Source organism: Antrostomus carolinensis, unplaced genomic scaffold (assembly GCF_000700745.2).
Source record: "Antrostomus carolinensis isolate BGI_N321 unplaced genomic scaffold, ASM70074v2 scaffold23785, whole genome shotgun sequence".
Classification (NCBI taxonomy): Eukaryota; Metazoa; Chordata; class Aves; order Caprimulgiformes; family Caprimulgidae; genus Antrostomus; species Antrostomus carolinensis.
The window spans coordinates 7,391-23,443 of NW_010318751.1; the positions used below are offsets into that span (position 1 = coordinate 7,391).

Below are 16,053 nucleotides of genomic sequence, written 5' to 3' on the forward strand. Positions count from 1 at the left end.
AAGATCCCTGTCCCTCTTGAACTGAGGAGACCAGAACTGGACACAGTACTCCAGATGTGTGGAATTCTCACCAGGGCAGAGTAGAGGGGGAGGAGAACCTCCCTCGACCTGCTGGCCACGCCCTTTTTAATGCACCCCAGGATACTGTTGGCCTTCCTGGCCGCAAGGGCACAGTGCTGGCTCATGGTCATCCTGCTGTCCACAGGGATGCACAATTTCAGATTTGCATCTGAAATGTTTACAGATTGATTCTTGCAGTCCAACTTCCTGTCTCACGGTACCATAAATGAATCAGGGAACCAGAAACCTGAAGAGTGTGTAAAGCCCATTCACATCTCCTCGTTAGGACTGCTCACCAAGTTGGAGGTGAGCCTGGTGTAAGGCCCCATGCATGTGACTACTTTAGCTGATGCTCTTTTTTCATGGCAATTTCCCTAAAACAATTAAAACCAAGACAATTTCTACCAGGGCTAATGTACCCCTTCCTTAACCGGTAGGTAAGTAGGGGACAGTCTAAGGCAGAGAAGCAAAATGAAGAACATACTATAATGCATTCAGAATGCTGCTGTTTGGTAAAATCCACATGGTACTGGCAGGAGGTGATAGTACTTGCAAGACTGCACATAAAGATACAATCACTTTTCCAGTTGTTTTCTCTTTACTTGTAAGAACATCACAGGGGTCCAGTTCACTTTACTCATATCCAGTGTCAAGTAGATACACAACTGAGCCCTCCAGTTTTAAAACACCCTTGGAGCAAGCTCTGCTCTGCCATCAGTAACCAGCACTAGATTGCATTGGCATCCGCAGAGCTAAGAAGCAAAGGTACAATTGGGGGCCTCTTGGTGCTGAATCACGCAGCAGCAGCAGCTGCCACGCACAGCCCGCACATCCTCAGGTACCTGTTCCACAAAGCTGAGCACGGTGAGCAGGACACAGTGCAGGGCTGGTATGTCCAGGAATAGCTGCTGTGCTCATACCCTTGTATCAGTTATGGTGCTGGGGTGCAAATGAGTGCTAAGGTTAACTGGTATGATGGAGGTTATCTGCCAGGCTCCTCCATTTGGCTGCTTTCAGGCAGGTTTCCCCCAAATCACTTTGGGAGCAGACAGCTGTAAAAAGCCTTGCAATTGCTCCGGTGAGGTTTACCAGGAAGCATCCCCGAATACTGCTGGCACTGTTATGAATATTCCTGTCTCCTTCACAGCCATCTGCTCTGAGAGCTGTGCAGTGGCTATGTGGCAAGCCAGCTACCACATTTACTACTGTTAGGAGGATAACTCCAACACGGAAAACTACTTCCTGTGCAGCTCTTGCAATCTGGACTGCAGACACTTCTTGAATGTAAAATGTTTTTCTGGGTATACTCCAGCTTCATGATCCTGACTCCACCAGCCCTAGTGATTCATTATAGTGCGGAGCTTGCAAATTTGGATTACTATCTGCAGTAGCTTTTCTGGCTTAGTCTTAATTGAGTATATCTTCAGCCTTATGTGCTGCTTGCACCACCCTACAGATTCACTCTGAGGAAAGCAGACCATCTCTACCCAACATGTTGAACATGGAGCATCAGTTCTCTACTTGGAAAGTGAGTGTTTGCTCTTTTGTACTAAACTCAGGGGCATTTTTTAAAAAAGAGGTATAGAATACATGTATTAGATAAAATTATTAATATCAGTTTAAGAATTAATAGGCCAGTAAAACATGGAAGTCATGTCCTAGAACTCAGCTAACCATGGCGGCAGCACAGCTGTGTGTACAAATTCCTCCCTGATCTTTCAGGCACACACTCAAGCTTACTAGCTTAAGTAAATAGTGAATCTAAATTACAAAACTTACATTTAGTGTTTTAAAGTTAGCCAATTAGCAACAAATTTTTGTCTTTTTGTTTTCCCTTTTTCTTTCTTCAAAATGCATGAAAAAGGCCTGATCTAAAAAAAAAAAAAATACAAAAACCACTGCTGTCTTGTCTACTTTGTTTTCCATGAAAGAATCTAATGATGAGTGGTGGACTAAAGGATGACAACATGACAAATACAGAGAGAGACCAAGCAAACTATGGGTACAAAGAATATTTTGGTAGGTTGCTTAGCACCCTTCCAGATGCTAACCACAAACACAAGTAAAATACAGGTCAAATGCATTACAATTCACATCAGAAGAGGCAAACTTCAGTGAAAGGTATTAAGAAGCTTATTGTCCAAGTGTGGGCCTCCAACAAAATTTGAACAAAAAGCAGAAAAACCCCCACATTTTATGGTTCAAACAAGCAAAGTAGTTCAAAAACACCTTTAAAGACTACATAGCTTCTAAGTATTCAGCAAAAATCTCTTTGCTGGAGAAAACAACAACAACAACAAAAAATCTCACCCAGCAAACATTCTCTTCTCATTTCAAAAAGTTTTGTCCCTAAACTGTAATTGATTTTATTAAAGTTACTGATTTTTTTTTCTATCTAAAACAAGTGGTAAAAAGTTCTAAATAAACCGGACTTCCTTCCCTCATTATTATGGAAATAGCAGTCAGATACGCAAAGCACTTTTTCCTTGTCAAAAGTAGCATGGGTTGTTTTTTTTTTAAAAAAGGAAGCGGTGCCTTGTGGCAGTCAGCAGAGAGGAAAGACACGAGAAGGGTCTGACTGACAGCCTCAGAAGTACGATTGGGAATATTCTGATACGAGAAACCAGTCCAGTTCTCAATTTATATGGGATGTTTTGTTCACATTAGGTCAGCAGAATGCCCTCACGTTAAAGCATGTACCTCACAGATGTCCTTGAGATGCTTGATATAGACTCGTTCTGTGTTCATAATTTCCTGTATAACGTTGGTTCTCATCTGATCCTTGTTTTCAGCTATTTTCTGACGATGCTTGCTAATATCTGCATTTTGTTCTTCATCCTGGATACTACTACAATTTTCTGGCACTTCTTCCTGATTAACTCGCAGCTGCAGCCAGAACAAACAAAGCAAACCAGAGTAAAGCAGCAAACTTTTACAAAATGTGATAAAACTGTTACAAACTTCTTACAATTAAGAGAGGTTCCGCTACAGAAATGCTCCCATTCTTACCTTATAGAGAGGGTTCTACAACAGGATTTATCTCTTTGTACCCACTGCATATTCAAATAAAGTGTTGAGATTTCTGTCTGGTTAAATACATGGCTTTCTACCCACAATATCTGAAAGACACCATGTTGTGCTGCCTGTATATTTTCCAGACTTAAACTTATTTCTGACCCTTACAAATAGTTTATGTGTTATTTTCTCCAAGTCAGCATATGGGTAAAAATTACAAAAGTAGACAATTCAAACACTTTAAAATAGTTTTTCTGTGCCCCAGTTCCCCAGCTGTACAATGTGGGTAACAGCATCTCCTTTTTTGACTTTTGACTGATTGCCCATATTGGCTGGAGATCTAGAAAGGGCAAAGGCAGGAATCATCTCTTGCACTTTGTGTAGTACTTCATACAGTGACCCAAGCTTCATTACAGGCTCTCAAAAAGTACTTTAAATTAATTTCTAAAACATAGTTCAATTTTATACCATTCGAAAGCTATACTGTCATTAATCTGACTGAGTTCTGACTGGGGAGTTCAGACTGTGAACTAGATTCCTACATAATGTTGTGTTAATAAATTAAGCCCTATTTTACCAAAAAATCCCTGCAGCATAGCTTTCCCCACTCCGTCATGAAAAATGCTGCGTCCTCTCTGTATACACTGATTGCTCCTGGTTGAGCTTCCTGCTGCCCTCATTTCTGCTTGAGAAACTCCTTTGGTTACAAAAGGACCACACAAGGGAAGAAGCCAGAGTAAAAGGTGCCAGAGGAGCTAAGGAATCTTGGGGTGTGACTCTCTATTGCTTTTTCCCTTGTGAAGTCATTAGGAGTTACACCACTGATGTTCAGATACAAAGATGCTGAGGATCAGGCCCTTCACTTAAATGTAATGCCATGACCACTGCTGTTGCACTCTGCTAGGAAGTCTGGCATGACAATAGTGCAAAAGCAAAAGAGTTACTCACCCTGACAAAGCTAGCTGGAAACCAGGCTTCCTTGTCCTCATTTCTTCCCCACCACCAGTCTTTGTTGGAAGCTTCTAAAACTCTAATGACATCTCCAGCTTTGAAGCCCAGCTCTTGATCATCCATAGTCACATGGTCCCAGAGAGCTTCTGCATAGACAATGCTGCCATCGCTTATCAGCTGAGATGGGAAGAAAATGAGGTTGTAAAGGACGGAAGATAAAAAATGAACTGTTTATAAACTACTAAAAGATCAAAATACCTCACTAGAGTGCCCGTGACTACTCCTATTACAGGATAAAACTAGAATTCTGGATTTTCAGAAATCTACGTGTGTATTTATTAGTGAGAACAATCAGAATCCTACTACAGAGCAGTTACACAGGCTGATGAGTTATATGCCCAGTGAAGTACTAGTCACTGTGCTCTTCCACTGGCATCTGCTCACGGGCCCTGCCAGAGACAGGACACCACAGCTGCTGGATTCTTTACTATGCTGGCTACTGCCATTGCACTTTTTATTAATATGAAACCTCACACCTGTGAAAAACGCACACCACCACCCTCCCCTGCCCTGTTGTTACAGCAATGCAAACCCCAGGACGTTACCTCATTAATTGCTAGCTGTTCCCCTCCAGGCTGCAGGTACCTGGGAGTGGCTTGGCAGAGCTCCTCGTAACTGTAATCCTCCTCACTGCCATTGTCATCCACTAAGGCTGAAGACTCAGTCCCACCATCTGCAGCAACTAAAACAAAGGTACAACAGCTGTTTGCTTCATCATTTTTATGATTCCCCCCAAAAAAAAACAATGCAAGAGGAATCGCTGAGAAGTTGCCTTTGTTGTCAGGAATATAATAATAACAGCAGAAGTGGAGGGCAGCAGAGCTTTTGGGAAAACTGTTTTTCCGCCATTAAATACTTTTTACTCTTCTTCAGAATTTTGACATTCAGCAGCTGATGAAACTGACAAATTCCATAGCAAAAAATAGGACTACAACCATTATTTATTTATTTTTTTACCCAGAGAAAATCTCAAATGACCTGAATGAGGAGGTGGGGGCTCAACACTGTTTCCCACATGGCAGATGAGAGAGATTACTGGGTCCCCAGCAGTCAGAGGGGTCCACTGCCAGTTCCAGGCTGGGGGCCATCACATCCCCATATTCCCTGCAGGGATGTAAGGACCCAACACCTCCGTGCCCACCCACCCGTCAGAGGGGTGGACAGCCCACATCCCAGCCCCTGCTCCGAGCTGGCTGCCCCCACCTCTCCCACCCAGCACTGAGATCCCTGCAGAGAGGCCCAAGGGAACAGGGAGTCCCAACTGAGCACTGTGTAACTGCCTGGGAAAAAACTTATTCTAATTGTTCCAAATCACAAAGAAAATCTTGGTTTGACAATTGTACATTTTCTGACCAAACAGGCAGCTTTGTAAAGAAAAGGCCAGAACTAAGATGGGCTTCATCCTACTACACAGTCACATAAAGCAAGAGAAACATCATTTAAGTGACTGTCACTGTGCACATGTAAATCTGTAGTTATTATATAAAACTGTAAAACCATTTGGGGTACCTCACTGGGTGGCAGATCCTTTTGGTCATCATCTCCATACTGGCAGATGAAGAAAACTGAGGACTGATCTAGGAGTAAGTGATACTGACTGACTCACGTCCACACTGCTCAGTGCTAGACCCTTTCAGAGTAGGTTTGCTTTTGAAAGCCAGCTGTAACGTTCAAACAGATCAGGGGATGAGCTAGTAATCAAGAAGCATTCATGACCAGTGGTCCAGTGCTTGACTGCGCCCTCTGGTCCTTGTTAATTTATCCCTAAGGATTTATTCCTATGGCAGGCCCAAGCTGTGAATAACTAGAGAGTCTGAAGATCATACAGTGCTCAAAAATCCAGTAAAAACACAAAGCAAAAAAATTTTTAAAAAATCAGAATGGGCTGCTAGCATTGAACTCCAGAACTGAACTCCTTTTTTAATGGTTACTGTGTCCCAGATAAATTGTCCTGCAGCCTGCAGAGCATTCCTCTCACTCCCAAGTGCCTGGGAAGGGACCTTTAAGTGGAGTTACTGAACCTGCACTTCCAGCTAACAGCAAGGCTGAGCAGCAGGGCCTTGCCCCTGCCTCTTCTCTACCCTGCCTCAAGCCTGGGTACTGCCTGCCTGCTGAGCTCTGGGCTCCAGAGGGGTGAGAGTCACAATGAGATGGCTCCTGGCTTTACTCCACACACCCACACAACTCACAGGCACGCTGTTGTCTACCTGTTATTTACCTTATAGGGAGAAACACTTCAACCCCCTCCTTATGGGTGCTTATACCATCACTAGCATCTTTGGGTCTTTGGGTATTAATTTGCAAGAGAGATCAAAGCAGATTACTGCACAGATTCACTCAAAAACTTGGAAGATTTTTCTTTCCTTTAAAAGTGGAAAAATATGGCATGGTCTTGATGTAACAGAAAATGGCTATTCGACTATTCTCTCCCACTCCCCAGCATTTCAAATATATGCTCACATTAATGGTCCAATCTGCCTGATCAGGGAGGATACAGAATCCTTATGTAAAAAACCAAGATTTTTTTCCAAAAAAACCTACAGACTCATAAATCTGAGCACTGATAAGCTTTTAAAATACATCTTACTGATGTACTACAAACTTACTGAAACTGTTTCATTAAAAAAACTGCAAATAAATAATTCATTAAATCAATTTCTATCTTATAAAGCAAGACAAAAAAAAAATCCCAGTGATCTTTTATCCGTCTCCACTGTACTATCAGTACTGCCTGTTGGTTTGTTCCAGTAACAACAGCATATCAAAATAACCTAATTCATTTGGCTCCAGATGAAAAATTACTGCAATTTTGGGACCGATAACTGTTCCTGCAAATAAATAATTCATTAAATCAATTTCTATCTTATAAAGCAAGACAAAAAAAAAATCCCAGTGATCTTTTATCCGTCTCCACTGTACTATCAGTACTGCCTGTTGGTTTGTTCCAGTAACAACAGCATATCAAAATAACCTAATTCATTTGGCTCCAGATGAAAAATTACTGCAATTTTGGGACCGATAACTGTTCATTATTCTGCACCAAATCAACAAGCTTCCATTGTCTTTGTAGTTAGACTCAAGCAAAAATCAGTTGCTTGCATTCTGCATCTATTCCTCTGTTGTTTACAGACAGAAATATCAGACGTAGGGGTGGGCTCTCCTGATCACACCAGTGGGACGCAAAAACTTAAAAGACAGCCTGAGACCAATTCTGATCTCCTAGCAGCTTTGTCACCAGCCTAAGGCTGCAGGCTCCTGTGGATGACACAGTAGAAGCGTGATCAGAATCAGGCCCCCTGACTGCTACAGCTTATCAGTTCAGCCTAAAAACACTGTAAAAAACAGCATGAGAGAGAGAGAGAGAGTGCATGTTCTACTCACACGTACCCATCTGAAGGCTCTCCAGACTCCAAAATCGTGCCATTCCCCCCCTGGCCACCATGCTGCTGTCAGACTCGGCCCCCAGGCAAGGGTCTGACCTCTAACAGGTGATGCTGGGTCCTCAGGGCTGGCGGAGGATGAGAAAAGGCTCCGGGCTACCACAGCGCAGGGAAACAGCCTGTCCGCTGCCGCCAGCTCCCAGCTGTGCTGTGCCTCCACCGCCGAGCCCGGCTGCGAACTGCCAGCGGCGCGCTCAGCCTGGCCGCTGCGAGCTCACGGCTCGCTGACATCATGGGGTGCCCTTAGGGAGGAAGTTCCAGAAAAGAAACAAAAACCTGGCTGCCTGGCCCCGGCCACGCTGTGCCTGCAGCCGCCTGTGTCGCCCAGACCGCTCCCAAAGTGCCTGAACATCTCAAACGCTGCAAGCCAAGGAGTACATTTGGTTTTCATTAAAGCAGCTGAATGCGATTCCAATCTATATTCAAATGACTGCAATTCAAAGGGAAAGACTATTTGGATGGGAGCTGGGAGTTCCTTGTATTACAACACTGTTTGGAGTATCGGTCTCTTTGTTATATTATACTGGTTAGAATTCCAGTAGAAGTAAACAATGAAGGTATTTTTTGCATGGCTATTAAAACTTCTCTTGCTTCACAGGCAAATGCTGTATCATTATTTAGGGCACAAGCAGCTGAAGTGTTAAGGCTGCAGCAGACAGCTCCCAGGAAAAGAGGGGAGGAGGGAGACATTTTCTCTCTCAAACTACAAACTATATATTCAGCTGCTCCAGAAAACAGAGAATGAAGCAGGAAAGCACCCAACCGGGCCAGCTTTCACTGGGGCTGACCCAGCCAGAGCACAACCTCATTCATTCACCATGGGCCAGCATTTACCACCCTCAGCCCTGCGTCATTCTGCAGAGAAGCTGGATCAGTTCATGCACTGGAAGCAAAGGCAGGAGCTGCTCCCATCAGCAGAGTGCAAAGCCTGCTGCAACCCCCGCTACATTTATGGTTTGGAAAGCTCCATAATCTTTATGGCTCATTCTCTACCTGCAAATCGGGTTGCTCAGCTGAGCCCGTCCTTTAACTGGGGACTGCCTCCACCAGCGACGTGTTCACAAAACCCTGGAGGCACTTCTGCACGCAGTGACCTCTCAACACCCACTGACAGCACATGGTTTCCACTAGTGCTGCCTCAGACAGAGAAGGAAAGGCCAAACATCACCCCGCAATATCAATGCCATCATCCTACAATAATCCAGACTGTCCTGCACTGCACAGAAGACTGATAGGAATTATCTCCTGAATCCCCAAACTTCCCTGTTATTTCTTGCTGCAAGGACACTTGTTGGATAGCACATTAAAAACAAGCTACTGCATATTGTAAGATATTTATACACAGCCCCACACATTTGTCTTGGCACAAATCATTAAACAACGTGGCAAACAGAAGTGACACTGAAATGCTGATGGTTCTTGTACCTGCAAGTGAAGGCTTCACACTTTTAATCAGTCAGAGCACAAGCTCTCTGCCGTGTCAAACCCCTACCCGCAGGGGCAAACCAGCTGAACTGCCAAAGGAAAACGAGATCAAACCCCACACAGCTTTTAAACGATCTCAGAAACAGTCATTTGGTTTGATGTTTGCAGAATGGAACGGACTGTGTGCTTTCGCCTGATGACTAACCCAGTGCCACCGTGGGATGCTGCCGGCGCGGGGAAACTGTTCTCCCTCCTCTGCACAGGCACATCCAGAAACTGCGCAGCCACAAACTGAACCACCACAAAAGTACTCGTTTGGGGTGAGCTGGTGGTGGGTTCGTTTCCTCGCAGGATCAGGCAGGGATAGGAGGAGACAGCGGGTAGGAGAAAGCTGTCCTTTGTCGTGGCAGACCACAGTGACCCTGTCCAAATGCATTACTGGCTTACCCACTGCACAGGGCACTCTGAAAAGGCTGTGAGTAGCATACACTAAAATACTAAAACTAAAAGCCTGGCCTCAACAAAATCCAGTTCTACATACCCCTCTGGTATCACGAGACCTTCCACCCTGGGGCAGACTAAAGGTTCCCCCCGTCACTGCTCTGACAGCAGCCCGTAGCAGATGTCCAGGGAAGAAAATAAAAATAGATGAGGCATGTAATGGCTTTTTTCTGATGTACTTTCCTAAATTCCAGCTATCTGCAGATCAGAGTCAGATCCCTCCTGGGGCAGAAGTGATATCTTTGTGTTTAATCAATTTTTCAAACCACTTTCTGAATTTCTGTAAACTTTTGGGATCTGAAATACCATATGTAGCAATTAGTTTCATAGTTTAATTTTATAGAGTGTGAAAACTGTCATTTATTATGAACTTGCTATCTGAAGATTTCATTTGGTGCCCTTTAGTTCTTACATTACTAGAAACAAGAGCTATTATCTGTCATTTTTTCCTATGCCAAACAGACTTTAATCCCCTATTGTCCTTCTTTCCAAGTTGCAGAGCCCTAGCTGCATTAATCATTCCTCACATAGAGACACTGAGTAGGTTTTCCTGTCCTTTTGCCTTTTTCTGTATTGTCCCCTGTAAAAAATGCCTTTTGAGGTGGAAAGGAATGGGGAGATGGCCTCTACATGCCACACCAGTGGCACAATTGGGCTTTCTGTTTTGTTCTCTATTCCCTTCCTACAAATTCCCGACCTCTTATTTACTGTTTTGACTGTTACTATGCACTGAACTGACACTTTCATTATCTGTTAGGATTTCAAGATCTGTTCCTGAATGGCAATATCCAGCTCAAAGTCCACTCTTCTGCAAGCATACCAGGCTTGTGTTCCTCCATGTGCACTACCTGGCTTTTATCAACACTGAATTCACCTGCTGCCAGCACAGTGCGTTGTGTCTCGGTGTTGTGAAATACTTCTGCAACTCTGTTCAAACAGCTTGTGCTTTTAGTACTGTAAATAATTTATCACACAAGCAGGAACTATAATTTCATTCTATACCTCCCTTCCCACGTTATTTGTGAAGACACTGAACATCTGACTCCATTTGAGAGCTCTCTCCTTGAGAAAACTGACCACCTTCCTCCTCTCCGTTGCTTAGCGCTTACTCACTTGTTAAAGCATGAGACGATCTTCCCTGTTATCCCAGGCCTCTTTTAAGATACATTTGTAAAAGGTCTTGTCAGAAGCCTTTTGGAGATCCAAGTAGCCTACACCTACTGAATCCCCTTGGTCACATCCTCTGATTTTTTTTCAGAAAACTAATCCATTTGTGGGGCACAGCTTTCCTCTACAAGGACTCTTCTTCATCATAACAGTCCACCAGTCTGTTGATGTTACTCTCTGTTATAGTTTGTAAGTCCTAAATACATTCTTTATATATTCAACATAAAATTGTGTCAGACTCACTGCCCTGCTGCTCGCTGGATCCCTCCTGATACTTCTTCATAAATGGTTATCCCATCGCTGCCTTCTTTTTTGTACTGAGGCAATTTTTGAGGAACAAATTCCATACTGAGGCAGTAGCTCAGCAATTCCATTCTTAAATCCTTTTAGAAGTCTTGGTTCTGGCAATTTGTTACTATTCATTTAATTACTCTAAAACTTTTACTGTCATTTTGAGACAGATTCTTATTTCATTTGAGCTCAGGTTTTATTTCTCAGTCACTTACAAGGCCTACAAACTGTCTGGTAGTCTACCAGGTTCTCATATTTTTTAAAAAGGACATAGTTTTTGTATCTTTAGCAAATTGTTTCTATGTTCCTGTAGCTTCACATCAAAATCACTAGAAGATTTTGTTTGGGTTTTTTTTCTATTTGGATACAGTTCAACAATCTGAAGGATGACTTTTTTTTGAGTTCTGATAGATTCTTTTCCCCTGTGTTTAATGTAAGAACCCTTTCTGGTGTTTCCAAATTCTCTTTTGACAGGTGACACGAATCTGCTCTAAGTATCTAATATGTTGCCAGCAAGCACTCAACACATTTTTCTGCTCCTTTAAATTCCTTTGTTATATAAATGACTTCTCACTTTTATATACTTCTCGTCTTTTAAATTAAAACAGATACTGTATTGGATTTTTTTCAGTCTTCTCACCCTGCAAGGATACTGTTTCAGAGTGCATTATGGACAGAGAGGGCAAGATTCATTATCTGTCTGTATTTGGTCAATGAACAGCACCCTAAACTACGTGTTTCTTCCAGTCAATGTCACCTAGCTTAGTGCAGATAGAGTCAGATGAGACACATCCCACCCTTACAGAGTAGCTCTTATGTGTGCACACACTTCTGGAACACTTAAAGAATTGTTTCCCTTCCTCATGTCTCCTGATTAGCTGCACCAAGGAGTTATTTATGGTACACCTAAAAATGTAGCACTGTGCCCCATTACAAGGCTTAAGCCACATGACAGCAGTCTAAGTCTCCTTTTATGACTGTGCTTGCTGCCCTTAAGACTTCTCTCGGTTTGTCACATTTACTCTCACCACCCTAGTGATCTCAGGTGGTTCATAATTTAATCCTGTCACTATACTTTTTCCCATCTAGGTATGGCATTCCAGCCCATGGATCATGTGACACTTGATTATACAGCAAATTTGTTTATCTAATTTGCTCTTAGTTTTTCTTTAATACATTAGCGACCCCCTTTCACTGGTACAATCTTTTCTGTTATTCCTGTACAGCTTGCACAATGGTGATATGCTGGTTATGCTCCACTGGTTATCTTCCTTCCACCAAGTTTCTGACATATGCCATCTAGCTTCTTTAAAAATATGTTTATTTCTCCATCTTACTTTTTAAACTTTCACTCTCACTGGCAGGATTGCCTGCTTTTCTAAATCCTCTTTAAACAACATTGTGCAGCTGTTCCTGACTATTTCTTGCTCAAGTTCTGTCAGCTTCTGTCCCATCCTTCATTTGAGGATGCAGCGATCATTGACATTGCCTGTAAAGGATGAGCTGTCCTATGCTGTATATTATTTCGCCTTGCCAGCCTTCCCCTAATTCTTTGTTTAGAAAGGACTCCATAATCTCTTGATTTGCATGTCAGCAGCCTGCTTTTGTTTTGATTTAGAAAACAAAGGATCTTTTTATTTCAAATGTTCCTCAATTCATAAATAATCTAAATCTCCCTCTTTTTAATACAACTTTCTGCATGAGGGTGCCTGGAGGTAAAAAGGCCTCCCTGTCTGACACTGAGTGCGGTATTGGCAGCACTTTGGACAATTTTACCATTGGGTGCCTGGTCTTTTAGCTTCTACCTGACAACTTCAATTTAGCCTCCAGTGCTTGCTTCCTGCCCATCCCACTCTCCCTGGCACCCATCTGCCCCACAGCTATCACCTCCCCTCCAGAGTCCCTAGGACTGCCTAGGTGCTTCACCTGATGCACCACCAGCTGCTCCCAACACACTGCTAGGTCCTGTTTGCATCATCAAGCCCAGCTATCTGTGTGATGAACAATCCCATTACCCAACAGCATAGTTTTTACCTTTTCCCCTAAGTTAAGAGTCCCATCCTTCAAACTGTCACATAGCCATCATCCTCCAGTCCAAAGGCTTTTCTGACCCCAGCAACACTGGGACTGCTTAGCCTGCAGTAGTGGACTTCATGATGCCCCTTCAAGTCCTGTCCATGAGTCTCTCTGCCTCCCTGATATTTTCAGGCACTTTGGCCACAGAATACAGCAACTGCCACAGAGCTGCTTGCAACATCAGACACATTCCACCCACATCCTGGTAATCACAAATACAGCGCTCAGTGTAGTACCCCTGGAATTTGTGCTTCCCGCATATTGTCCTACTTATATCCTCACTCTTCTGGGGTGGGGGAGCAAGGACAGGGTAGCAAGGAGATGGTAGCAAGCAGGGAACTGTTTTCTCTGTAAGAGTGATTAGTAACTTCTGTTTGTTCACTTCCATGGTCAATAACCTATTTAGGGTGTGGTCTATTTACCTGATCAGTGATAGGAGTAGAGAACCTGAAAATCTCTCCCCATGGCCAGTTTGTTTGCACTTCAGTTCCTGAGCCGTGCTCCACACAGGCTGAAACATACTTGCTTACACAACCTTGATGAACTGGGAAAAGCTTAACAGTACTTTAACATTGTAGGCAAATATCCAGGACAGGATACTACTTGAATTAAAGACATTTCCATTTATTAATCTAAATTCCAGAATCCACATTTGACTGAATCATCTAAATCAGCAGGTATTGGTCACAATGAAGAAGCTGAGAGAGCAACTCACCTCATCCAGAGGCAGTTCCTACTCTAACCTTCATTCACTGCAACAGCTAGGGCCTCACATCAGTTTAAACTTACCATCACTTTAAGTATTTTGGATATCCTGCTGGCCTCCAGCTGCTACTGGAGAAAGGAATAGGTCTCCCATAGGTTCTGTGTCATATCTGCCAGCTACAGGCAGGTACTCAGGTATCCCACACTTATCTGGATCCTGGGGTGGGTAACTGAATCAAGCTCTAGAGCTCTGCTACCTGTAACAGGTGTTCAAATGCTTAACTCTTACATAGGTACCCACCTATAGACTAACTTCAGGTGACTTAAACTTGAGCAGAATCTCACCCCACGTACTCAGAGCTGAGCCTATCTAAAGGGGTTCACTAATTAATTTAGCCAAATTCAAGTCCCACACCACAATATGCAAAAAAAAAAAAAAAAAGATGGGTTAGTTTTTAAGATCTTACAAAAATTGTTCTACTGTGAAAAACAGGTAACCTCTTTAATATAATTTAAAACTTGTAACCCTTTAAGCATACGAAAAGCAATATAAGTCTCAAGGGCAGTTTCCCTTATGTGTTTGCTGGTTGTTATTCTGTCTCCTACACTATGATGACTTACTGTCTTGTAACAGCTTTTTTTCTAAAAATTTACATCTCCAATTCTATCTCTCATTGTTACAAAAGTAAATATGCAATGTATTAGGCTTTAGCAAGTAACTAAAATAAGACACCACTGGTTTTCAGTGCTTGGGTTTAGAATTTCTTTCTATAATAAAGGGCTTTTGTGCTATAGAATTTCACTGTACATGAGCAAACAAAAAACTCTCACATTTTCCAAGACAAGGAAATGCCTTGTGAATTTAAGAGAAAAAGGAAGAGATCAGAATGTGTGACTAGTGACTAGTCACTTTATTATTTTCTGCTGGAGCTACTTAACAGATCTTTGCAACTGCTTTCAAACTGTGAAGTCCATGATATTCCCCACTTGCCTTCAGGGCTTTGATTTCAGAAGCTTTTCCTGCTCAACTGCTGTGTTTATTGTAATAAGTCATAAAAGCCACATCCAACATAATCAATATTGCTTTAGTGTCATTGTCTTGAAAAGTGGCAGAAACCCTGCTTTGTGTATTTGTCATTCTGTCGCTTATGTTTAGGAGACTGGTTTATTATTTGAAAGCTAAATACCTAGAAAGGTACTGCTCTCAGGCAGTTGTCTAGCTAACTAATATTATTTCATGTGGTTTCCAAACATGAAATGGAAAGGACAACTAAAAATAAAAAAGGAATCCCTACTCAGTAAAGAGTCTCTTTTTTTTGAAACCAGCTCAGGGCAAACCTTTTATTCTGTGAGTGGTCCTTCCAGAATCAGGGACTGAGATACCACATAATCTCAGCAAGGGTTGCAGCATTTGATGTCAAATTTAACTCACTGTCTAGTCTGGTTCATTATTGAGATACCTACAGCAAGGACACACTCCAGACATGGCTTTTAAAGTAGTTCCCAATAGTTTACTACAATATAAACTAAAAGGAGAATACTAATATAGCGTATATATAATGTTCCGTTGCTATAGTTAGAAATTCTCAACTCTGTTCCTTGGAGAGCACTTTCTGAAGAAAACTGTCATGCTCTATTGAAGACTGGAAAATGCAGTTTTAAAATGTTCTTATATAAATCAGTTTGTAGTTAAGGGGTTTTTTGAGCAGAATTTGGATATCATTGCAGCTAAAACTTAGCTTAGAATGATAAATGCCAAGTACTGACTAGTAAACCTAATGTATAATTTTAATAAAGAAACACTGAAAATGCTATTTGTTAACTTTCATACTTCAGTCATGGCAAGCCCTGATGTAAACACCTTTAATTATTCTTTACACAGAGAGGCAGAGTGAAGGTTCCCAGTACTCTTTTGTTCGCTATTAACAGTGAAGAACATAAAGTGCAAATTTTGCTTTCGGATAATCTATGAATCTATGTCTGACCCTTGCCAGTGAAACACGAGTAACTTTAGATTATGCTCACGGTACCTTGAAAGAACACAAATGATATAAACCAAGGTAATTCTGGTCCCATCTGCCAAGAAATGTTACACTAATACTAGATATGACTTTCATAGAATCATAGAATGGGTTGGGTTGCAAGGGACCTTAAAGATCATCTCGTTCCAACCCCCCTGCCATGGGTGGGACACCTTCCACTTTCTATTAACTCAAGATAGCATTGCATGCTAATAGTAAACAATTACAGAAAAAAATGCACAGGGCATATTGGAAAGTCTGATCGAAAGCACTGCTTCTGAAAAGGCAATCTTTTCCAAGAATCCATCCATCATGTCCCAGAACCCCGGCTGGGCTATGCT

At 42.4% G+C, this 16,053-nt stretch overlaps 1 protein-coding gene across 1 annotated transcript in view; it reads right to left on the minus strand.

Annotated features, from left to right (window-relative positions):
* The window catches only part of LOC104525783 (uncharacterized), a gene marked incomplete at its 3' end in the record, with an annotated part of 40,168 nt that overhangs the window by 4,997 nt on the left and 19,118 nt on the right, over positions 1-16,053 (minus strand). Inside the window, exons 4-6 of the mRNA XM_010169035.1 lie at positions 4,632-4,768; positions 4,024-4,203; positions 2,761-2,946 (exon numbers count right to left, since the gene is read on the minus strand). Of these exons, the coding sequence (XP_010167337.1) occupies positions 2,761-2,946; positions 4,024-4,203; positions 4,632-4,768 (503 nt within the window). The remainder of the gene's footprint in view (positions 1-2,760; positions 2,947-4,023; positions 4,204-4,631; positions 4,769-16,053) is intronic.